The 25,392-nt window shown below is 37.1% G+C and overlaps 2 protein-coding genes across 3 annotated transcripts; both read right to left on the bottom strand.

The window, feature by feature from the left end:
* Positions 1-604: 604 nt before the first annotated feature.
* On the bottom strand, positions 605-7,141 carry LOC108681742 (carbonic anhydrase 3). Its single transcript, XM_018170811.2, has 5 exons — positions 7,014-7,141; positions 4,566-4,738; positions 3,357-3,517; positions 2,728-2,814; positions 605-761 (listed from the first exon to the last, which is right to left on the bottom strand). Exons 1-5 carry the CDS (start codon positions 7,139-7,141, stop codon positions 738-740), a joined length of 573 nt encoding a protein of 190 aa, XP_018026300.1. The 3' UTR covers positions 605-737.
* Positions 7,142-7,445: 304 nt separating this feature from the next.
* On the bottom strand, positions 7,446-10,941 carry LOC108681739. 2 transcript variants are annotated; one of them, XM_018170808.2, is made up of 5 exons: positions 10,883-10,941; positions 9,902-9,980; positions 9,406-9,468; positions 9,095-9,160; positions 7,446-8,305 (listed from the first exon to the last, which is right to left on the bottom strand). In XM_018170808.2, exons 2-5 carry the CDS (start codon positions 9,948-9,950, stop codon positions 8,130-8,132), a joined length of 354 nt encoding a protein of 117 aa, XP_018026297.1. In that variant the 5' UTR covers positions 9,951-9,980; positions 10,883-10,941; the 3' UTR covers positions 7,446-8,129. The 2 variants fall into 2 exon arrangements, with proteins under 2 accessions (XP_018026297.1, XP_047738479.1); XM_047882523.1 differs by having other exon boundaries at positions 9,095-9,157.
* Positions 10,942-25,392: the final 14,451 nt, after the last annotated feature.

The raw sequence follows: 25,392 nt of genomic DNA, 5'->3' as shown, positions 1-25,392 counted from the left end.
TCAGCTCGGGTTGAATTCTCGGGCAAATCAAGGCGCATGCTCGTGCAACTCAATCTGAATTAAATAGAAATTTCACAGCATATACGACTTACTTTGTGATCATGAAATTCGCCTTACTAGATACCGCTCATGAATAGACGGATTGACGATTGTCTTGCTTGTTTTAACAGGCAAGTTATTATGATTAGATCCTAATTAACACATTCACAATCTGAAACACAAGACGGAAATTATCGCAAGAGGCAAATCCGAAGTACGGGCTGTTTTTTCGCAATAAGGTCATCAATAAATTCTTGCTAACGTATGCTTATAATAAAAATACTTTTAAGATTATGATTATTGTTGAAATAATTTGTTAAAGTGTTGAAAAGTTTCATAAATTGAATACCTTAGCAATCATATTAATATTATACATTACAGATAAATCATTCATATCGAACATGCCTGATGATATAATAAAAATTATTAGTTTTTATTTGAAATCCGACTTTAATAGAAAGTCTTACCTCAAAACTTATCAACAAAATGAACTGTTTAACGCTTGAATATCTTTATGATTTCTCCAGTCATTTTTTTATGATTAAATCCTATGTGAAAAAAATAAAATCTACTCATGTTGGATGAAAAATTTGCATTCAATTATTTCAATAATAATCGAGATTATATAATTCGTGGAGTGCAATTGAGTGGAGAAAATCGTTGTACATGCAATATGACGAGCAGCGCAGCTGAGCGACTCAATACAAGAAGGAGCGGTACACCTGAAAAAAAAGAGCATCCGGTCACGATCCTGACATCCTGTCTAGCCTTCTGTGCATCATCGTCTGAGGAATAAATAATGACCTGACCTCGAAGCAAAATTTGGACCTTGAAACAAAATATTTACAGACCATCTTCACGAAATAATTCGCTTAGTTCAACGCGTATTCGTCGCTAATTGTAATTTAGCAATAATCCAGGTTGAATTCTAAGCAGAGGATAACATTTAAAATAATATGCATGTAAGTTGTATTATTTTTTGAAGACAACACTTCTGAAGAGGCCAGTGTCTCCAATGTTACTAATGTACAATGAATATTTTTTTATTTATATAAAAAAAATAATTTTTTTACATTCTTGTCCAATAATAAATTTTTTTCTAAATTTTAAAAATTATTTATTCTGTCAATTGATTCATGCATTGTCTCTGACTTTACGCAAGTGTGAAAAAAATTCAAATTGATTGGGCAGGTAGAAGTGTGTTAAATATCGATTATAAGATTTGTAGCAGACAGAACAACAAACAAACAAACAACAAGAAGTGAAGTTGATGAGAAGTGCTGTAAAAATAGGCGTCAATTCTAATTGTTTTGGGTACAAGCAGCACGCATAAATTTGAATGCAATTTTCTCTAAAAATAAGTCAAATTAACAATTGATATCTGGGAAACTACCCAAGGAAATGGAAGAATTCAACTGTTACGTATTTTTGCTTGGGAACAAGCCAATCCAGCCGTAGCAAAGGCCACTAGGCTCCTGCGTTTAGCACTTTTTGTATGTCAAGGGAAAGAAGCTCTGTTCAAATGAACGATAAAAATTCAGTAAATTTTTCAACTTTCTGAGGAAATCCGCGCAATACCGAGACGAGGCGCGATGTCTCGAACAAAATAAGAGCATAAGATAAAATTATTCAAAATGCAAATCTTTTTAAATGATACTTAACAATGCATAAAAATTACATCTTGATTGGAAATTAATCACGGTGTTTTTCCGATATTTTGCTTGAAACAAAGCGTCTTTACCCAGTATTTTAGGCACACAATTATGCGGAAGGATATCTCTAATGTCCATTTCTCTACTTGCAAATGAGTGAGAGTAAATTGGAAGTGTGACAGCCTCACAACCCCTCATAACTGGCCGGCGCATAAGGTGCGTTTACACGCGGCCTGTTGCAGGAGCAACTCTACCTGGCAAGTACTAACCGCCACTAGTTATTAGGTACGTGGTCGCGTGTACATGGATACCAGCTGCTTCAAGGGCAACTAGCGAGTGGCAGCCAGCAGCTGGTAACTTGAATAATAAATGTCCACCTTATTTTCCTGATAGGTAAACCTATAATATTCTTATTGAGCAGAGGCTCTCTTAAATGTTAAAAACAAAATCGCTATGAGCGAAGGCTCGCTGAAAAGTTTAAAACAAAATCTGATTATTAAGATACTTTTCCATAACGATCTTAACCCAAAGTCTACTGCCCATTCCTTATATCCAGCTGTCTCCTAACGTTTCGGTTTGTCCAGAATATAATTTTCAAATTTTGAACATTATTATCGTCCCGATTTACAATTTTGCTCTGGGAACTATTTTTAATTGTTCTGTCATCTTCATATCTTCACCAGGGCCAGGAATTGTAGTGTCTTGGTATCTGGAGCTTCTTTCCACGATTATATTCGTCTTTTAATTGTGTGTTTTTGCACACGAGTAGTAGCTAGATAGTTATTATCGTGGTGTAGTTAGCCCACAGGATCTTAAAATGATGAATTGCCTATAATGTCTATAATGATGAATTATAGACATTTTTCGAAACTGTAATCTTCTGCGAGTTGTTCATCATCAACGACAAATCTTAATTCAATTTTACTATCTTAGAAAAATGACTATGATTGAATTAAAGTTGAAACACAATCTTTGTCAGCTGTATACAACACCATTCATTCCTCGATGTATATTGATGCATTAGTCATAAACTCACCGCCCTGCCGTTGAGAGGCTGGTTGGGCCTGAAGTTGTTGACGAGAGGGTTGCCCTCGATGTTGGACAGGCTTCTTAGTCTCGCCATCTGTGAAACGTAAAATGTTCATCCACGTTCAATCCGCACTCATTGCGCTTAGGTGCTTTAGTACCTCTAGGTACATTTGTCTGTATTAAATATTCGAATTGATCTAAATTGCGGTTTTTTAGTTTTAATATTTGTAATGTTACTTAGAGCATCCATTTTAATGTAATTTATATTTCAAGTTTGGTTAAGGTAAAATACACGTATTTGTTGATAATAACTTGCCTCTTCCTTAATATTGGTTGATAAATTTTTCATTAGTTATTCAATGTTATGCGATAAAGTGGAAATATTATTGTTATTACCATTTCAATGCTTTATCCTGAATGAATGCAAAAAAGTGAAAGAAAAATGGGCAGCTCACGAGACGTTTCACAGCAGACGTGTCTTCTTACACAAGATTGCAGGTGTGAGTGGACTTGTTGAATAATCATTACTTCATTACTTTAGTTAGAGAATTATCAGCGGGATTCTGAAATAAAAGGAACTATCAATGCAGAACCAAGCAGGATTATGCTGCCGTTGAGCTATTGTATTTACGCTACCTGAGCATCGGACACGGGAAGATAGTCGTCGAAGATGGTCCACGTGACGACTTCATTGCACATGGGAGTTGTGAGGGATCCGTGGTAGCGGTAGAAGCGGGACCGATCTTGAGGCAATAACGACGCCAGCGGGTAAAGATCGACTGCAATGTCCTCTTGCCCTGCGCAAATGACACAGCAGTTATAGTTTATTGATTCAATTGATATTGTGGTGGGACCGATTTTGAGGCAATAACGACGCCAGTGGGTAAAGATCGACTGCCAAGTCCTCTTGCCCTGCGCAAATGACACAGCAGTTATAGTTTATTGATTCAACTGATATTTTGGCGGAAAAACTTCGTGTTTGTGCGATGAATTCTTTCATGATCTTATGACGCAGAGGAAATTAGACGACACCACAATCTTCCTCAGATATTAGAATGAACAAGCAGTGGAGGAATTGAATTTTTGATAATAGTTACAGTGCAATATATGAAAAAATTGTTACTTCGATCTATTCTCCCGTCAACGAAATGAATGTCACTATAATTACCTCACATGCATGTTTGCAACATGTCGGCCAATTGATACGTACAAGGATTTTGAGGAAAACACAAGATTAAGTGCTTGTACCTATAACTACTTTTGGGATGAGGAATTCAAATTTTAATCTGTGCTATCTCAATGCTAGTTTTTTTTAGAAATATATCTTTAGCATTTTGTGCAGGTGAGGTACACATAGTAACCCTCATGCGTGAATTCATGAATATCTAATATTGTGAGACTTGTGGCCAATTTTTTCAGTGATCTTTGCTGGAATTTAGTGATAGCACTACACTATATACATATATTGTTATATATCACAAAGGATATTGGAAGTTTATGCTTCATGTCTTAATCCAAACTCAGTAGTTTATGTAAGATGTTATCTCAGATGATGTTAAAATGTTATCTCTCAGATGTTAGCGTCTCATGAGGCCGGTGTTTCTTGGGACGCATGTCAGTGGTCACCACTGCCCAGTGCCACCATCACTTGCATATTCATTCTCATACGCAGGTATGCTACAGGGTACAGTAGCCTATATGAAGTTAAGCGCTTTAACTGCGCCGTAAGTCCTCCACAAAAAAATTATCAAATTTATTCATTCCATTGACGAATAACTTAAAGTAATTGCTAATATTTGATTCATACCTTGGCGCTGAGAAGAGAACGAATTCTCGTTGACCCACCAGCTTCAGTGATGGACATGAGGTGATCGATCAGAGGTTGCAGCAACGGGTTGTCCAATTCAGAGATGACGAACAGCACACCCAGCACCGCCACGCCGTCGCGGTGTTCCAGGGAAGCATTAAAGCTGGCGTACTTTGTATTGTGGTGCACCAAGTGAAGCTCCATGGGGAACCTTGCACAAGATGTAGTTTCGAACTAGTATAAATATACTCAACTTCTGTGAGCGATGCATTCTGGCCGTAAGGGTGAAGCAGATTTTTTGTTGCTTTGCAGACTTTTTGAGCTGCTGTTGGTGTTTCAAAATAATTATTCATCTATGTATATCGGTCCGAAATTACTATACGAATAAACAAGAAGCAAATATTAATCAGGCAAACATAACGCTACTTCCTGTCATAAAAGGAATTTGCATTTAAGTCTCATAAATAATCAATTTAGCTGTAGGGCAACATAATGAGTGATTTAACTCAATGAAATAGTTGACAGAATAAATAGCCCTAAGTAAAATAAAAAAAAAACATTCTGGAGCAAATTTCTTGCGAACTTGATGGTTCACTCTTTTAGCAAATTAAAGTGAAGAGGTACCATGTACAGCAGCCGTTCCCTAAGTGTTGTACACGTAACTATTAGATGAACGCAATGGACTTTGAGGTGTCAACATACCTCGTATGTTAGGGCCCGAGGGCACCGACCCTTGATATTTGAATGAAGCTAGTCGTCCCGCTACAATGCAAGAGAAAATCTAACCGTAAATCTAACTATGAAACGACAACGGAACATAAAAACATATCGCTTTACAATTTCAAAAGGATCAGCAGAACTGTACGCATTATTAAAACAAAGCTCTGTTTAAGTATTTAAATCACTTGTTTGCTTGAATCGCAAGTTAACCAGGAATTTAAAAGCAAAGAAAATACCACAAAAATTCACCATATTAAGAGAAAACGTTTCGGAGTCCAGCTCCATCGTCAGTTCAAAGCACAAAATTCTGTTCCGAAAAAGTTCAGTCCTAGAAACACAAATAAATCAATTAGTAAAGTAAAATGCACTTAAAATAAATAGATAAGACATGAAAATAATGCTAGTAAACGTAAACGGCCTATCTATTTACTATTTCAAGAGGAAATGAGCTAAAAGCGGCATTCAGACTAGGCTAACTTCCTGTCATAAAAGGAATTTGCATTTAAGTCTAAGTCATGAATTCAGCAGGATGGCAACACAACGAGTGATTTATCGCAATGAAATAGTTGATAGAATGAATAGTACTGAGTAAAATTGCAGAGAAACTTTCTGGAGCAAATTTCTTGCAAACTCAAGTTTGTGTACGAGTGAAGTTGACACAAGTGTACTCGTTGAGCAAAGTGAAGTGAAGAGCTACCATGTACAGCAACGGTTTCCTAAGTGTTGTACGCGATGAACGCAATGGACTTTAAGGGTTTTATTCCGAACCCGCACGGCTTCAAACACGATCTTCAGTTAGTTATATCTTACTCTACAAAAATATTCAGTACCTACGCGCTTGTACCTACCTACTTTTGGAATGAGTTTAAATTTTAACCTTTTTTAAATGCTAGTCTTTTAAAAAAGTATCTTTTGCATTTCGTGCATGTGAGGTACATAATAACCCTCATGCGTTGTTTCAATAAATTCTTAATATTGTGAGACTTGTGGCCTTATTTATTACTTGATGAATTTCTACGTATGAAGATAACTCGATAATATAGCAGCAATTACCTATTAATTAATTAACTAACTTCTGGCGTCAATCACCAGAAGGTCTCACCGTTAAGTTAAAACAGTAAACATACTTTAAGCGCAAATTAACACGTTGACTACGATTGCTTCATCTTGTACTATTATTTCATTTTTTGTACTGTTTTTAGCAGGGTTGCCAGACGGTCATTTTTTCCGGACAAATTCCGTGATTTAGTTTTTCTCAATTGCGTTGGCCGGCTAAAATTTAAGATACGGGTACTTCCTAAATAAATTTTAAATACTGCAAAAAGAAAATAAATGAAATTTTTATAGCGGAACCTACAAATAAACTAGTACATATTGAGTTATCGGCCTTTTTTGGCTTTTTTGTTCTCGGATTTGGCCGATTTTAGGCAACCTGAATTATGTACCACTACCTCCTGGAAAAATAAATTTCGTGGTACGCATATGTACCACTTCGGAGTCAACGTGTCAACGTATGTAAGATTTAATGCAAATAACCGTGGTAAGAATCTAAAAGCAGAGAAAACGCCAAGTATATTCATCACATGCAAGAAGAAATCTAATTATAGACGAAAGAGATTAAAACAATTGCAACGATGAAACTACAACGGAACATAAAAACCTATCAATTTATAATTTCAAAAAGATCAGCAGAACTGTACGCATTATTAAAACAAAGCTTCTGTTTAAAAATATGCAGTGATTCCAGAATATTTAAAGCGGAATACCTGAAATTGTTAATGGTGTGCTCCGAGCCCCTGGCGTCGTCCGCTCCCCAGTGGAGGTGGTATTGGTCAAACTTGTAAGTCGCACCCAGGTTGCCTCCTGACACTTCCGGCTGGGNCTCTAAGAACATATTACCTGATAAGCAGTCAAGATTTACACGTTTATCAACGAATTCAATAAAATAATGCCAAAGGAACGGGGTCAATAGTTTGGCTATAACGAAATTCTTGATTTATAAGTATTAAGATCACTCGCTTTCTAAATCACAAACTAATCAAGAATTGAAAAGCTAAGAAAATGGCACAAAACTTTACCACTTACTTAGAAATAAGGCCAACTTCAATTATCAGTTAAAAAACCGAGATCACAAGGATAAAAAATTAGTAAACTAAAATTCACATTGAAGATATTAAAATCTAAATTGACGAGCAAAAATTGATGTCATACTGGTGAATAATTTTAAAATGAGCTGATTTTTCCTGTATAACGATGCTCTCCCTGTTCCTGTGCGATGCCCCTAGTTTATCAATATTGTTGCGCGCAGTGCGCATCAGCGTTTGTCGGTCTGACATCACGCAATTTTTATACCTGGCTGGCGGAGCACAAAGGGATGAATTTAGAACAGGAAACTCGCTTTCGCATCCCCCTTATTGAGCTGTAGGCGTTCATGCGGAGCACCGCAGCGTCCCGGCGTCCGATAGTGATTTTAGAGTTTTAGTCTTCACAACCGGTGCTTCTGAACTACAAATTTTGGAATGCCGGTATATTTTTAATGAGAAGCCTAGTTTAAATGCTGCCTTCAGATCTTGTCCCTTCTAAGTTGTAAATAGATAGGTTTGTCTGTTAACGCTTACTTCATTTCTATTTGTTTTCTTTTGTTTTCATTTGACAATTTCTATTTTAATATTTCTATGAGAATTCTAATTTTTGGTATTTGTGTTCTCGGCTTCGAACGGACGATGGAGCTGGACTCCGTAACGTTTTCTTTTTTAGAAAAGTGGGGAATTTTTTTTTACTATTTTCTTTGCGTTTGAATTCTTAAAAATAAACACGTCTATGGACATATTGTCACCCGCATTTCAAGAAAGATTTAGTGTTCCAACTGATATAAATATATATTATTTTTGACCTGAATGTCCGTTGTTGATGATGTTTTCTTCTTCAGGAATTTGGTGATACCGATGGAAGTAGAAAGGCTCAAACTCCTTCACTGGGAAGGAGTACGGGTCCAAGTTAATGGGGGACTGGCGGGAGCCTCTGCACGAAGGGAACTGCGCCGCGAAGGGGTCGAAATCTATGGAAAAAGTTTGACTAAATGAGGTTGATTCTTGATTTTAAAATTCAAAATCAAATTAAATTGTAAGAGGTTAAACATTGTGATTAATTACTGATAATATAGCACGTTGATTGTGTGGAGAAACATTGATATGTCATAATTGTAGCAAAAATTTGGAAACAAAATGGAAATTTGTGACACTCATTGAAATGAATTTATATACGGCTGCTGAGAAACCGAGGCGTGCTTACACTTATAACAAGACTTGTTATAAGCATGAGATAGAAGGAAAATAAGCAATAGAAATAGAAATGAGATGTCAAGAGGGAAAAATTCTTGAGAGTATTTAAATATTTCTGCACTCACTTCGGTTTTCGACTCATCTATAGCCGGGACAGAAATTCAAGCTTATAAGAGGATAGACACTAAATTTCGGGCAATTAGAACATAAATTTACGACTGAGATTCTGGAAAACTAATACCTTCTTCAAACAAAGGCGATCGGTTGCACTCAAAATTCCCTTTATATGGCTGCTAAGCTGCTGTTGGAAACAAAGTGTAGAGCACTAAACGCATCATAAAATTCTTGTTCAAAATAGTGTTGCTTTTAATCTTGTTATATTTAATACTTATGTACGTCGAGCGCATTATCAAGAGAAAACTGATGTTAACTGATGTTAATATCATTTTAGCAAGTGTCTGGTTTTGTCTTTCAATGCGACAAACGTTATGATTCATTCACCAACTTAACACAACAAACGATACTGACGAATAGTAATTTTGTGCTCAAGATATTACAAGTCTTACCTGCTTCGCCAAAGGTAGGCGAGATGCTGTATTCAGAGAACCCGGCGGGGGATTGCCAAGCTCCTGCTGTAGATAAAGCTTGGGATAATGAACGCATGTTAATTTTAACCATATTTCTATATTATTTATATATTATTCTTGTCCGTAACATTAATTCCAGCATGACGTTTGGACGGTAAATGGCATCTAAACAAGTGTCTGATTTCGTCATCGTTTGCGGTAAACTTGATCAATCATTCAACAAGGTCACAGCTGCAAGTGCTACTCAATTTAATGCTTTATTTCAGAACGTAAACCACTAAGAATTTTACCTGCTGCTCCAAAGTATGGAGACCTGTTGTACTGAGAGTACCGCGTTGCTGAGTTCCATGCTCCTATTGGGAACAAAGTACACATAGAAATGAAAATATGTTATACAACGTTAAGGATGACATACTCGTATATCATGAACATATTCACACACGAAAATTGTATAACACAAGTTAAAGCAATCTAGGGACTTTCGATTGTAAATAGTACACTTTACACTTATAATTTCCTCACTAATTCTACTATGGGCCCAATAGTACAAGAAAAAACTTTATTCATATTTATTGTCGATTCACCACTTTTGCATCTGTTCCAATATCATCAACTAATTCCAAAGTGAAGGTTTTCCCAGTGAAATTTAGTTGAAGTTCACTATCAAACAGGCGTTCATGCAAAAATCAACATGATAAATAAATGATTCATAGTAAATAAAAATATACTCGTAACTTTCATGACACATTTCGATCGAAGAGCTGACAAGTTATTTAAAGTACGTACGATGAGCAGCGCTCGCTGCCAACACACTCGCCAGGACCAAGACGCGCATCTTCTTCACTCGCTGCTCGTCTTCACGCGACTGTACGAATATTGGAAGCAGCAACATGAATATTGTAGTAAGGGATATAAGCAACATGAATATTGTAGCAAGGGATAAATATTGTGTGGTGCTGGTGGCGGAAATGTGTGGTCCAGGGTGTGCTGTGTGAGATGTAAGTGTGGTGGACTCGATGGATGTGTGGTGCCAGGGTTAAAAGTGTGGTGATGAGGATTACTGTGTGATGTGGGATGTAAGTTGAGTGCTGATGATTCATATGTGGTGCAAGTGATCATCACACAATTAGAGAGCAGCAGGTGTTCGCTGCTCTATTGCATGTCGTGTGTACTGTAGTGCGTCATCCTTGCATACGTTCAACGCCATTCCAGTTAGTAGTAATACTGTACTAAGTCCTTCAAATGAAACAAGATATTGAAAATTTTATGTGACACCAAGTTGAAAATTTGCAGTACAACTTAATAAATTAACTACAGAACTCTAATTACGGCATTTGTTTATTTTAACTATGATAGAAATGTCGTACCCAACCACATATCAAAAATTTGCCCCTTCGGCGTTAGTTGGAACTGCAATTATTAGAATCTTGATTCGCATATAGATGGATCTAACTTAATTCAATGTGTCTCTAAATATTAATATATTAGGTACAACATTTAAATTTTCCCATATTTCTCTTTAAATTTCGTTGCATTGACTCTCAGTAATAAAGGTATAAATTAAGCGCACACACATTTACTAATCATTTACTCTGAACTTTGTGAGTTTCATCTTATGGACTGACCCTCTAGAAAGTGCGCTATGAACAACTGGAGTGTTTAAGGCGGAGATTACAAGAAGAAAATCGAGAAAAGCCGATCTAAAAAATTCATTGTAAACTCTCATTAGTAAACAATTTTCATGCACAACTTGAATTTAATACGAACCTTTTTTTACTTGTTATATGGTAATATTCTAAAATATCTGAAGTTAAAAGCAGCAAAATCTGAATAACACATCCGCTGTCACTAAGCTCGATGTCGCACGGCCCTCGCACCACCGCCGCCTCAACGTCAATGGCCAGACAAGCGCCGGCCACAGCTTCTTGTAGTCAAAACGTCGCATGTTAATTAAGTGCGTGCCTCGCATTACAGATGGATACGTATAATTCAAGCTCCTGTTAAGGTTCGCACTAGACTTCTGTTTATATTAGGAATATGAAAATCTGGCGATCAACTTTCTAGATATTTCTCGATAATGAATCACACGGTTGGGGATTGAAATGTTTTCAGGTGGTATCGCACAGCCCAGGTTTGATTTTATGCATTGTGGTGTATAGTGGATCAGTCGATATGTTCCTTAATAGTTAATAAAATTAGGTCCAGTTATTACACAGATAATACCTATCGGATAGCATTAATTTCAGTCGTGAGATTGATGCATATATAATTGATTGACATGAAAATAGTGTGATGATTGCACATTTTACGTCGAATTCATTAATCCTAAGCACTAGTAGAACGTAAATTCAACTCATTACCAAGGATGCAAGATGTTATGATGCCTTTTCCTTCAATATAAAATTCTTCCTACTCTACGGTTCACAGCAATTGAATCATGGAGCCGATTTTAATTCCATGAGTGCCAAATATAAACTCTTTCTATTCAAGCCTCTACACAGAAAACACACAAAATTATTGGAGAAAAGTAAAATTTTACATGAATCCCATACGACAGGCGTTAAAAAATTATATTTACACGGATAATGACATGCTTTTCAATGGCGTTGAAAGTTTAATGGAAGAATCTAAATTAACAAAAAACCGCATTGCCTTTGTCAAATCTTAATCGTGACCAATACCTCAATAATATTTTATTCGTCGTAATTCATAATTAATTTGTATATTTCTGATGTGTGCAGAAGGTTTTGATGACTTCCATAAAGTACAAAAACAAAATTTGAAATTTTGCCGTTGACTGCAATTTTAGTAGCTCATTTCAGTCTTAAAACACAGGTCAAAGACTGTGTTTGAGGTGACATTAAATGCATTTTAAACTTGTGATGCCTTACCTATATATAAATTTTAAAAGAATATCGCACTGGTATAGGGTACACGAGATATTATAAAAATATGTATTTTTCATTGGCATGTACCATATGTGTACACATCGCGATTCTGACAAGTACAGCGTGTACATATATGGCGCACATCGCGGCCAACGTGTTATGGTGCGTGTATGTCGAACACAACTTAGTTATAGTCTATGTTAATCCCCGTATTTGTGTTTAGTTCGATGCTGGCTCACGACTTACCTGGTCGAGAGGAATATTTGGTACGTCTTTTAATCATGAATCATGTTCTGAATATTTACAAGAGTTTTCAGGACTTATACGTTCGCGTTCGAATGAAATTATTTTACTCGTCTACGCATGTGCAATACTATTTTTATAATCAATTATTTTACTATCGTTTATTTTGTTTCACAGCAACCGATTTTAATAAGAAGCTGAAGGATATTCGCGTTTTCAAACCCTTGTGAACGAATAAATTTTACATAACGCATTACAAGAATGTTTGTAGTCGTGGAATTCGGATTTCTAAAATGTTGCCGTTTTTTCATTTCTTTTTCGCGTGACCTAACGATTTACCGAACTACGCCTCTAACAGTGAGCGGTGTAGAATTTATCGAGAACGGAAAGAGTTGCTAGACAAACAATTGTTAGGAAAAACATTAGGAGGTGACATGCATGAGCGTGATGAGGGAGGTGTAATCGTGGTGAGAAATGATGCTCTTGCAGCGTTGGGTGAGATGGTACCTACTTAAAGTTCTTTTGGCATTCAATTCGGACCTCGATGACATTTAAGAAAAGTTAAATCTGTTTAAATAAGTAAAGTAGGTAAGTAAATTAAGTAAATAAGTAAAATGAATCAGTATAAATAAGTAAAGTAGGTAAGTAAATTAATAAGTGAGCAAATTGAATCAGTATAAAAAATCAATTTATAATTGAAAGAAAAATCTTAATAAATTGCATTTTTATATGTTCAATACGAACGATAAAAAAATACAGCGACGATTACGCCGGAAGATACGATTATATCAACAGTTATACGTCGGCCACGTCAACATCAGCTGCTAGAACAGCAGCAAATGAAGTTATACATCGTGCAGCTGCATGCTGCACTTCATGCAGCTGCATGCTGCACTTCATGCAGCTGCATGCTGCACTTCATGCAGCTGCATGCTGCACTTCATGCAGCTGCATGGTGCACTTCATGCAGCTGCATGCTGCGCTTCATGCAGCTGCATGCTGCACTTCATGCAGCTGCATGCTGCACTTCACGCAGCTGCATGGTGCACTTCATGCAGCTGCACGCAGCACTTCATGCAGCTGCACGCTGCAGTTCATGCAGCTGCATGGTGCACTTCATGCAGCTGCACGCTGCACTTCATGCAGCTGCATGCTTCATTCAAATTAAAATCTGGACTAACCTTCCCACAAACAGGAGAAAGATTTTTATTCATCATCACAAGACCAAGGGTTACAGAACTACTCAGAGCTAGGAGTAATCAGAGGCTTGCTGAGAGCAGTTTTTGATCCTTGATTGTTGACCCTTGAGAGCAGTTGTTGATCTATCGACCATTGCAATTTGTTGGCATTCACCGGTTCAACGACTTATAGATCTGTTAATGCCACGTTTGACATTTATAATAGAGTTCTTTTAAATATTGTCAATATTTTTGGTTCATGTGTCTGAAGCCTGACACTTTGAATATATCGGAATAATTCGGGAATGTTATCTTAGTAACTGCCATGTCAGAATATATCTCGCGAACGGCTTGAAATTTCCCTTACGGCGTTGGAATCATGGGGCCTTGGAAGCTGGGAACTAGATTAAAAAAATCAAAACTCGACCTAATTATGCAAAGTTTACCCTAACGCAATTTTTCGAAAGTCGAAATGTGTGAATTAAATCTAGCTTCAAACTTATAGACGTGAATTTAATAGAATTTCTCTTCGATATTGGTTTACACACGTCAAAATTAAAGGGCCACTGTAAAATTCAGTGCGTACCCTGTCAAAATTTAGGCGCGGCTATCGTTCGTTTTTCGGTTGCCGCACTCGGAGTAGAGATGAATCAGATATGAGATGGCCGCCTCCCCTAATCAGCCTCCCAAAAGGTGCTATTTTGGATAGTTCCATGGTAAAAAATATAAGGGTCAAATGACACACGAAATCAGTGGCTGGTCAGGCCACCATTGTCTTGCCCTGCTCAGTAGCTGGCATGAGTTCTTAGCACGAGCGTGACAAGCCTCTGATTCAAAAACCCATATACGATGTAATTAAGAGTAGGCGCACAAGTTTCTAAACGCGTGGGTTTCACCACTCATGCATTGCGTGTACGTCAACGTGTGGGCATTACGTTTTCTTGATTTGAATGTTTTTTGGCTCACGCAAACCGCTTCAAAACTTTTGGGACAATATTTTGAAAATAAATTTTAGGGTCGCGCCAGCGTTTGCGCGGGCTTCATTACGCGTGCAATGATTATCCGTCGGCACGCGACCATTACGCGTGCTAACACGCGTGCGTTGCGTTGTCTTCGACCCGCATGCCGCGCGTTCATATCAAGACTCTTGCGATACGTTTCAGTGAACACTCTATCGTTACTCTTGTGAGAACTCCCTTGCGATATGGGTACATGAACATGCGTGCATTGCTTGTACGTCGAGATGCGTGTATTGCGTGTGTTCATTAAAACACCAACGTTTCAGAGGCAGGGGTACCAAAACAATCCCCTTTATACTCCCTTATAAGGGGTGGGAGGTTAGTTATCAACTACCCGGCTTGAGACAAAGCAATGAGAGGTAGTTTGNTCTTTGCATGAAATTGAGTCTCTGATAGACTGTGCTCTGATCTTGAAACTAAGCGAGTAGTACTATATAGACTGCATATATATATAACGTACAGAGATTGAAATGCCCCCTCCCTTACCCCCATAAGGGGGGAAGGGAGGGAGCATTTTTTTAACGCATTTTTCAGATTCGGCCGTGTCTGTCCCGAACGTATCGGGTACCAAATACGCGCACCCCACGATCGCCCCTAGCTCGACGGATAATTTCACAAGATTCCATTTCGGCACTTATTTCGCTCCGGCAACCGGAACCTAAAGCGGACATAGAGCTTCTAATTTACACCGCAACAAGAACTTGGGGCGTCCTTGTGCCAGCGGCTGACAGGAATAAAAGTTTCGATAATGTAATCCTTGTTAATTTGAATTACCAGTCTGAATTACCGAAACTTATTTAGAATAAAGAATAATAAGACGAGGATCACCGAATACATAGGACTTGCTCATACTATCGACTATGTTTGAGGGCTCCTTAATATTACGTTTCATTTGCTTAATGTGGTTATTAAAGTTCGTCTGGCTATCAGTTGTTCATTGTAAAACCATTCATAATTTTAAATTTAAAAAGTTAAGCTCCGTAGTATTTCTTACAGCGCGCCCGTTGAGAGGCTGAGTGTTGCGGAAATTCTCCATCAGATTCGTCCCACATCGTTTACATGCCCGAGGGAGACGAATACAAGGGGACGTTTACATGCCTACTCCAAGTGCGTGCTGATACTGTGTACTTATCCGTGATAAAAAATTTCATTTGCAGGGTCAGCGCCTGATCGAAAGGAATGAAAGTTCCTGCATCAGCAGATGGTATTCCACAGCCACTGAAAGCTATAGATAGTTTAAATTGTTGTCAAACATATTAATTTTAAAGGAGAAAAACTTTATCACCGCGGGGTGTGGACGGAAATGGAAATACCTAAATCATCAAGTATTCATACAAAATAAGTTAGTGATTCTCGACCGTATAGTATTTATGCTGAATTTTATTCAAAATTATTATGAAGAAGTTACTTTTTCGAACGAAAAATATCAAGTTATCAAGAAAATGCGTTGTTGAATTCGCAATAAAATATCCCAGTTCGGTAGGAAAATATTGAGAGGAAATATCCTGGCCCCAAGATATTGATAAAAAGCAGTATTATATAAATAAATAATATAATCAAACAAATAAAGATGAAACTTAACGATAAATATAGTTGAATTAATGGAGGATGGAAGATATAAGTCGTTAGCAACAATCTTGAAAAATTCAATCCTACGCTATCGTGGTGAAAAAAGTGCTTTGCACTGATCTTTTAATGATCTATTCTTGTGCTGAAAAAATCAAATTATTTTTTCATCCACGTTCATTGTCAAATAACCAGTGCTGGGGAACTACCTCTTTATCACTGTATCTCGAACATGTCATGAAAAGGTTTCAGTTCAGATGAAGCACTGAGTATTCACAATAAATGACGTCTGTACAATTGCGTTGTGCCGTGTAGTATTCCTTACCAGCGCGTAACTAAAACATGAACGAACAAGATCCTGAAAGTCTACAAAAAGTAAATTGCCGAATGGAAAAGTCTAAATGAAAATGGAATAATTGTTGCTAAGAAATATGAATACATTTACACCTTTCCCTAACACTAGTATGGACTCAAGCAACACCAAAGTATTAGAGAAGTTAAAGTTATACGTTTCAAATTACTAAAAATTATTCAAACCGCAAATTAACCACTCAAAAACTTAAGAAGGTAATACCCGCGACTTAAAAGATTTATTATTTTATTCGATATAACAGACACATCGCGCTCAGGGACAGCGCACAATTATAGCAACTCTGCATCCATTTGGTCGAGAAATAGTTGAACACGTCTGCGTCTTAACCGCAAAGAAAAAAATTCAGTTCCATATTCTCATATAAGTTCGTTATTTTTTACACACAAGCCTGCTGGCTTTTAGTGGCAGTCACGAATACTGGAGGAAACTCGTAGTTCGTGTACACGAGATCCCCAAAAAAACTTTACTACAGCTTATGAGTCGACGATGTTGATGGCCACTTGCGGTGTCGCCAGCAGTGGAGCCGGAACTGTTGCGGCCACGCATTTTTTCTGCGGTAATGCGTGTGAAAAGAATCCTTATCTAAAAATTATCATGCCGATTCAGGCAAAATTTAGAAGTAAAGTTATATATTAATATGAGTGGCTTTAACCCAATTGAAGAGATGGTTTGAACATCAATTAATTAGTACTGAGTTAAATAAGAGAAACCCCGTTATTGGCTAAAAATCTATCGATAAGTTCCAGCGTCCATTATAACCATTATATAGATGAGTGTGGAAAACCACCAAGTCTCTTCGAAGTTTATAAACTTCGAGTGTTTTCGAATAAACTTCGAATAAAAACACTTGAGTGTTTTTCTTTCACCGATATTAATACTAAGTGTTCTCGACTTATATATTGATTTGAGAAGTTTAATGTTATCAACACCATAGTTAGATTTTAGAATATTTGTTGGATCGTGAATTATAGAATATTTATTGACAGCTTTAAGACTGACGAAATATTTGCATTGTGTGAAATTGCTTACGTTCATGCCAAAGCGACCAAAAATATCTTATACTGGACTAACAAAATTCTAACTCACCCAGTTTTTAAGACTTATAAAGACAAACAAATAAATAAGGCTTTTAATACTAAAATCATGCATATATAATAAAATGATTTATGCGTTTTTTAATAAAATAATATTTTGTCTATTGTGACGCTGTAGAGGATAGAGATCGTTTGTCAGTTCATTGTAATGCGAGGAGATAATATTAAAAAAATTGTTTATTATTCTCAATTTCATTTCTACTTTCAGTTTAGAGTTCACCGGAAGAATTGTGCGGAATGCTAAGGTTCGTTGATAATTGTTGCGTAGAAAGCCGGAGCGAAGGTATGTGCTACGTTAGGATTTGAATATGTAAATATAAATGTCTATAGTTTTGATGTAGAGAAATTTTAAGAATATTTGGGGGTACATTTAATGTTTAGCTTACTATTATTTATCTATTTCATTTGTTTCTTTTAGGAAAGCCTCAAAATGGAGATTTAGCCTCACATGGAGAGTCAGACTCAAATTCAGCACTTGATCTGATAAGCAAAGCACCCTAAATGGAAGATGTGAACTTAGAGCGCCAATGTGCTAATGTCATTTTTTCATACGTTGATTATTTAGTTTGTTCATTTGTAAGTGTGGTAATAAAGTGTTTTAATAGCCATTCATTAATATCCCGAACCTATATAATCTATATGATCATGTAGGCTAGTTGTAGGGTGTTCTGAGAGCCTCAACTACGAAAATGTCAAAGTTCTTCAGGACAATTTTTAGGCTGTGAACTGGGGATTTGTTTCATAACCTTTCAGTTTAGATTTATTCTTTGCGAACAATCGGAACGCATGCAATGGAAAGGCAGTCAAATAACTTTGAAGACGAAAACAAGAAGAAAATGATCCAATTTTCTTATTAACATATAATTTCCTCAAAATAGCTGGTAATCATAAATAGAAATACTGCGCTATTATTTAGTCGAGAATGTGCCACGAGTTGCTCATTGAGATAACGCATGAAAACGCAATCAGTCTTATGACTCCATCACTAGGTACCCCATAATGACTCCATCACTACCCCATAATGACTCCATCACTACCCCATAATGACTCCATCACTACCCCATAAAGACTACATCATTATCCCATAAAGACTCGATCACTACCCCATAAAGACTCCATCACTACCCATAAAGACTCCATCACTACCCCATAAGACTACATCATTACCCCATAAAGACTCGATCACTACCCCATAACGACTCCATCACTACTCCATAAAGACTCGATCACTACCCCATAAAGACTCGATCACTACCCCATAAAGACTCCATCACTACCCATAAAGACTACATCATTACCCCATAAAAATTCGATCACTACCCCATAAAGACTCGATCACTACCCCATAGAGGCGGCGATCTATCGTGGCCTGGGACTGCTACGTCCCAAACAAATACCAAGATGACATTAGGTGAATGTTGCCTTATGACAGGATGAACTGGTGAAATCGTCAAACGCGATCAATAGTTACATATTAGGAAAACGTGCTCATGCTACGACATAAAGATATGTTGAACGCATCGAATGGACTTAAGGAATATTTCAATGCCGCTTGCATATCTTCTATTTCTAATATATATAAAAATCAAGGTTTATTGTTTGTCTAAGAAGACTATAGCTGGAAATATACTGTGACTGTCTGGGCGCGTATACACGACAATTTTCGTCTCAAGATATAAACTGGACATAATTATTCCTAAATATTTCCTAGTGCAAGAATAGATCAGCATAGCAAAACTGGGAGGATTAGATTAGGAATTGAAATCTGTCTGCAAAATTTATATGCACAACTTTAGCTATAAAGAGACGAAATGGTTTATATTCATGTAATAATAGCCAAAATGTAGTTGGGCTTGGTCATGTGAGTTTTAAAAAGTTGTCCTTTAAATAGTATATACAGTATATGATTATCTGTGTAGCCGCAGTTTGACGCATCTCGTATAGCATTTGTTTATCGTGAGTAGTTTTCAGCATCACTCTTTTTCCACGTGTCACTTTGCTCCCGACGCAGACAGTACGGTATGGTGCGGAGATGCTGAACATTTGTCATATTGTTGTTTGTCTAATATGAATTGTCGCAGGATTTATTACTATATGTAATGGCCCTTCCCTTTGCAGACGTAACGGCAAAAAGGCTTGATAATTAAACACAAATTTAGCAAGCTATACAGGATAATGACGTAACTATGATACAATATTACCATAAAAATGTTCTTCTTTTAAATAAAACAAGTTTCAACTTCATAACATTCTTTGTTTTTTATTAACAAATTAAAAGGGTCAGTTAATTCTGGTACACCCTGTATATATATGATTATCTGTGTAGCCGCAGTTTGACGTATCTGGTATATAGCATTTGTTTATCATGAGTAGTTTTTAGCATCACTCTTTTTCCACGTGTCACTTCGCTCCCGACGCAGACCAGTACGGTATGGTGCGGAGATGCTGAACATTTGTCATATTGTTATTTGTCCAATATGAATTGTCGCAGGATTTATTACTATATGTAATTGCCCTTCCCTCTGCAGGCGTAACGGCAAATAATTTCAACCTGCGGCCTGTGTCATTAGCTTGAAGTCCGTTTGGCGAACGTTTGCTGAATTTTGCTGTAATTAAAATTGTTCTGTGTTCACTGTCCAAAGTTTCATGCCCATGTGTGAATTACGAAGTCAGTAAACGTGAAGACCATTGCTAGAACGGTACGTAACCATATTAGACTGCAAGGCAGCGGTTACAATTTGGATCTCTAAAATCTCAGGGATTAGGTACTACGTCAGGGGTTAAGTTTATCAATATATTAAACGTGCAAATTTAATATAATGTAAGCATCGAGAAATCAGAAATTGGCGATTGAGATTTTGCTGATAATCACAATTTTTTATCTGGCAATGCGATGAACTGCGAAGGAAATACGAATCGTCAAAATCCTTCTTGAAGAAGAAATTTTCTGACAAAACGCTTGGAACTAATCCATTTATTTTTATTGCTAGATATTGAAGCGATTGTATAAACAAAATTATTTTAGTTTCTGCTACGAATAATTCAATATACATGAATTTTTTCCTATTTAAAGTCTACCAAACACAATAATTGTGCTTTTTACCAACTTAATTAATCATTATCATCTAACTATTTAAATGGAGCAATTAAAAACAGTACTAATTTTGTTTAATAACGAAACCATAAACAGATGACCAAATTATTTTACCTTTAACTTTAAGGGCAGAGCAAGCGAGCTGATTACTTCAAGAAGGAGCGGTACACCGGAAAATAACATGCAAGATCCGGTCAAGCAATATGGGTTTGGGTACGAACACATTTCTGCTAAAATAATAACATTTTGTCATGACTTTCAAGTTAACTGTTAACAGATTTACTTCAAAATTTTATCAATTCTTTATTAAGGCAAATTCCTCGAATTGCCAGAAATGTCAAATGGTTAATATTATTTCTAAAATTATTCTTAAATTATTCAGCCAATAAATAATTCTTTATGAATATGATGGGACGCAATGTTTGAAATAATCTGTCTCATTTTGTACTACAATATTGTTTTTCTATATCAGCGCAGAAAAACTCAGGCAGGTACATGGTGACTAGGATTTTATATTGAAGTAATAAAATATTTATTAATAGCGATGATTATTAAGACGTTTTCAAGATGATAATAGTTGGATAATAAAAAGGTTTGAGAAATATCCGAAATGAAGAGATGATACATTTTGGGATTCCTCTGATAAAGCAAAATATTTTAATGGTTGTTTTCCGAAGTGTTGGAGAAATAATGCTGGAGATATTTTGGGCAGTATGAATGAAACAGTGAACGAAGTTGGACCTGGGAAAAGTCTTACCATTTTCACTGACAGAGTCCACAACAAAAAAAAATCATTGATCTAATGAGGGTGGAATTTCCTAGCACTCACTCCAATGACTGGACTGGGACTGGAGGCTGGGAGACCTTAGTTCAAATATTTACCATATACTTAAAGATTACAAAGAGCACACCTCCAACAAGGTTAAACTATAATAAACTAAGGAGAGACATTCTAAGAGCTTGGCAATCCTTAATATCCCATTAGATTAATATATTCTGATACTAAATTGATGTTAATCCTGAAATAGGTACTAAATATAAGTTATTTAGTAGGAATAAGTGCCTTAGTCCTACATTTTATTTTCACTTTTTTCTTCTAATCATCTGTTGGGAAAATTCTTCAACCAGCCTTCTTGGAGCTTACTACGAAGAAGCAGAGCGGGCTCGTCTTAAGGCAGACCCGCGGCGCTCTGCTATTATTGCTTAAACTGTGTACTTGAACGGTCACCCGAATTTCCACTGTACCTAGTTTTGTGCCACATTTTCCTAAATATTTACTTGCGGTCTTTATTTGTTGTGCACAACCTTAGCCTATTTATTCCTTTAATTTATGGTGCATGTTTTTGTCACCTCATTTCGAACGCTTTGGCTGGCCCGTCAACCTTGGAGTCTGTTAGCCCTTATAAATTCATTTGCTTATACTTTAACCTTAGCTGACCAGCACTTTAAATTCTGATTAGACCTGGGTAGCATTCGACTTTGCTTGACGGGTATTGTTGAGTCTCTTACTTAACTTTAACTATTAAAATTTAACCTATAAAAGCCAAAGTGTTCGTGTTGTGGTGCGTTTATACGTGGAAAGGGGGCGACCTATCTAACTTATATATAGCTCGCAGTTACCAATATCGTCTAAATTAATACTGCATTTTAACTATCGTCAAAGCTTGCATATTTAAATGGACACGGCATCCCTGAAAGCACAGTTTGTGCACTTATTTTTGATTAAATAAGGTGAGCTTTGATCTGGAATTAATTCAAATACTGAAACTCTGAGATTTTTATAGCTTATTACTTGTAGCGCCGGAATTTTAATTCAACGTATCTTTTCATTCAGTATGTCATCCTCTGAACTTCAAGTTACGACCACCATAAAGCCGACCAGTTCTCTGACATCTGTATACTTAGTGCCATGAAGATAGCGCCATGTACGAGTAAGAAGCACCTTAGTTAGATCGGGTGTCAATGTGACAGCGTTCCCACGCTGCGCGTACCGAAACTGTCTAGTAGAGCTGGAAAAATCCCTTCATCATGAAGTAGAGATGTAAACTTGGGCGTCCATTTGACTTCTCACCTTTATTAATAATCCTCGTGTGGTGCAATAAGCAGAAATTTTACAGCATATCAGGTCACCGATATCACACCTGCACCCGATAACCCATAGAGACTCGATCACTACCCATAAAGACTCCATCACTACCCCATAAGACTACGTCATTACCCCATAAAGACTCGATCACATACCCCATAAAGACTCGATCACTACCCCATAAAGACTCGATCACTACCCTATAAAGACTCGATCACTACCCCATAACGACTCCATCACTACTCCATAAAGACTCGATCACTACCCCATACAGACTCGATCACTACCCCATAAAGACTACATCATTACCCCATAAAAATTCGATCACTACCCCATAAAGACTCCATCACTACCCCATTAAGACTCGATCACTACCCCATAAGACTACATCATTACCCCATAAAAATTCGATCATTACCCCATAAAGACTCCATCACTACCCCATAAAGACTCGATCACTACCCCATAAAGACTCGATCACTGCCCCATAAAGACTCCATCGCTGCCCCATAAAGACTAATCACTACCCTATAAAGACTCGATCACTAGCTGATTATTAACTGACTTCAATACACACCTTATTTCTTGGAGAATAATATAATTTATATCAGTGTGCTCCTAAGGACTCGAAAGCAGCAATTGGATTTAATATACGTGGGACTTCTCAAAGTTAGTTTGAAAACGAGCGCTGTAAAAACATCAAATAAAAAAATATAACGCTGTAGAGAGGAACATTATATATGAGCTTCTCCACTGGAGACCTTCAAGAGACAACTGGACGTGTTCCTGGGCACAATCCCAGATCGACCTCCCCTTCAACACTACCAGCGGCGAGAAGCGAGCAACAGCATCGTGCATCAGGTGGCCCAAATGAGGGCGGATGAACGATAATCAGAGGCGGCGATCCATCGTGGCCTGGGATTGCTATGTGCCAAACAAATACCAAGATGACATTAGGTGAATGTTGCCTTATGACAGGATGAACAGGTGAAATCGTCAAACGCGATCAATAATTACATTTTAGGCAAACGTGTTCATGCTACGACATAAAGACATGTTGAACGCATCGTATGGACATAAGGAACATTTCAATGCCGCTTGCATATATTCTATTTCTAATATATATATATATATAAAAATCAACGTTTATTGTTTGTCTAAGAAGACTATAGCTGGAAATGTACGGTGACTGTCTGGGCGCGCATACACGGTAATTTTCGTCGCAAGATATAAACTGGACATAATTATTCCTAAATATTTCCTAATGCGAGAATAGATCAGCATAGCAAAACTGGGAGGATTAGATTAGGAATTGAAATCTGTCTGCAAAATTTATATGCACAACTTTAGCTATAAAGAGACGAAATGGTTTATATTCATGTAATAATAGCCAAAATGTAGTTGGGCTTGGTCATGTGAGTTTTAAAAAGTTGTCCTTTAAATAGTACAGGGTGTACCAGAATTAACTGACCCTTTTAATTTGTTAATAAATAAAAACTAAGAACGTTATGAAGTTGAAACTTGTTTTATTTAAAAGAAGAACATTTTTATGGTAATATTGTATCCTAGTTTTTAAATATAATATCTTTTAAATGCCCACCACAATTGTTTTGACAAAATAGGGCTCTTCTCTTCGTTGCTTTCATAACCTTCATTAGTGTTTCTGACGAGAGTGCAAATTTTTGATNCCAGATCGACCTCCCCTGCAACACTACCAGCGGCGAGAAGCAAGCAACAGCATCGTGCATCAGGTGGCCCAAATGAGGGCGGATGAACGATAATCAGAGGCGGCGATCCATCGTGGCCTAGGACTGCTATGTCCCAAACAAATACTAAGGATACTAAGGACACAAGATCTGACTGGGGGACGAAAATATTCAGTCATTCATAAACTAACGTTGTCTTGTAATAATCTAATTTTGTGATTGTTATGGACATTAACAAATTTTGCTGCGACAACCTGAACTGCAGCTCTACAAAAGAATACCCCTCAGTAAACCAGCGACTGGAAAACTCGAAACGCTATGAACGGAGCACAGCGCCGGTAATCGAGCTTCGTTTCTACGATGCGCGCTGCATGAGCAGTCACGAAGCGATCGTCACCTTTCCAGGCTTCTTTACAAGCTTTACAAAACGTAGTTCACAGCGATCATTTTGCGACGTATACAAACGTAATTCTTTACAAGCTTTACAAAACGTAATTCACATCGATCATTGTGTGACTCATACAAATGTAGTTATTTACAGGCTTTACAAAACGTAGGTCACAGCGGACATTGTGTGACGTATACAAACGTAATTCATTACAAGCTTTACAAAACGTAGTTCACATCGATCACTGTGTGACGCATACAAACGTAATTATTTACAGACTTTACAAAACGTAGTTCACAGCGAACAGTGTGTGACGTATACAAACGTAATTCGACATATATCTCAACTGCGTCTTTGTTAATGCCGGTAAAAAGTCAATTTTTTAAGCGAAAAGATGACTTATGTTAAAACTTAAGCAGCATTGCGTTGTATATGACATAGGATCGCAGTTACTTACCTACTCACTACCTCAGTACTCACTGTAGTACCTACTCTCGGAGGAGTATGTAACCTTGACCATGTAAGGAGTACTCATATCACTGTCCTGGCTTTGTACTTGATAACTGAATAGTCTTTATTTGCTACTTATATTTATATAATGTGTCGGTTAATACTTAGAAGATCAGTGTAAAAGATACAGCG

Source organism: Hyalella azteca, unplaced genomic scaffold (genome assembly GCF_000764305.2).
Source record: "Hyalella azteca isolate HAZT.00-mixed unplaced genomic scaffold, Hazt_2.0.2 contig10650, whole genome shotgun sequence".
NCBI classification, from domain to species: Eukaryota; Metazoa; Arthropoda; class Malacostraca; order Amphipoda; family Hyalellidae; genus Hyalella; species Hyalella azteca.
Note: the sequence above shows the minus strand (reverse complement) of the source record. Positions and strands in the feature narration are given on the sequence as shown.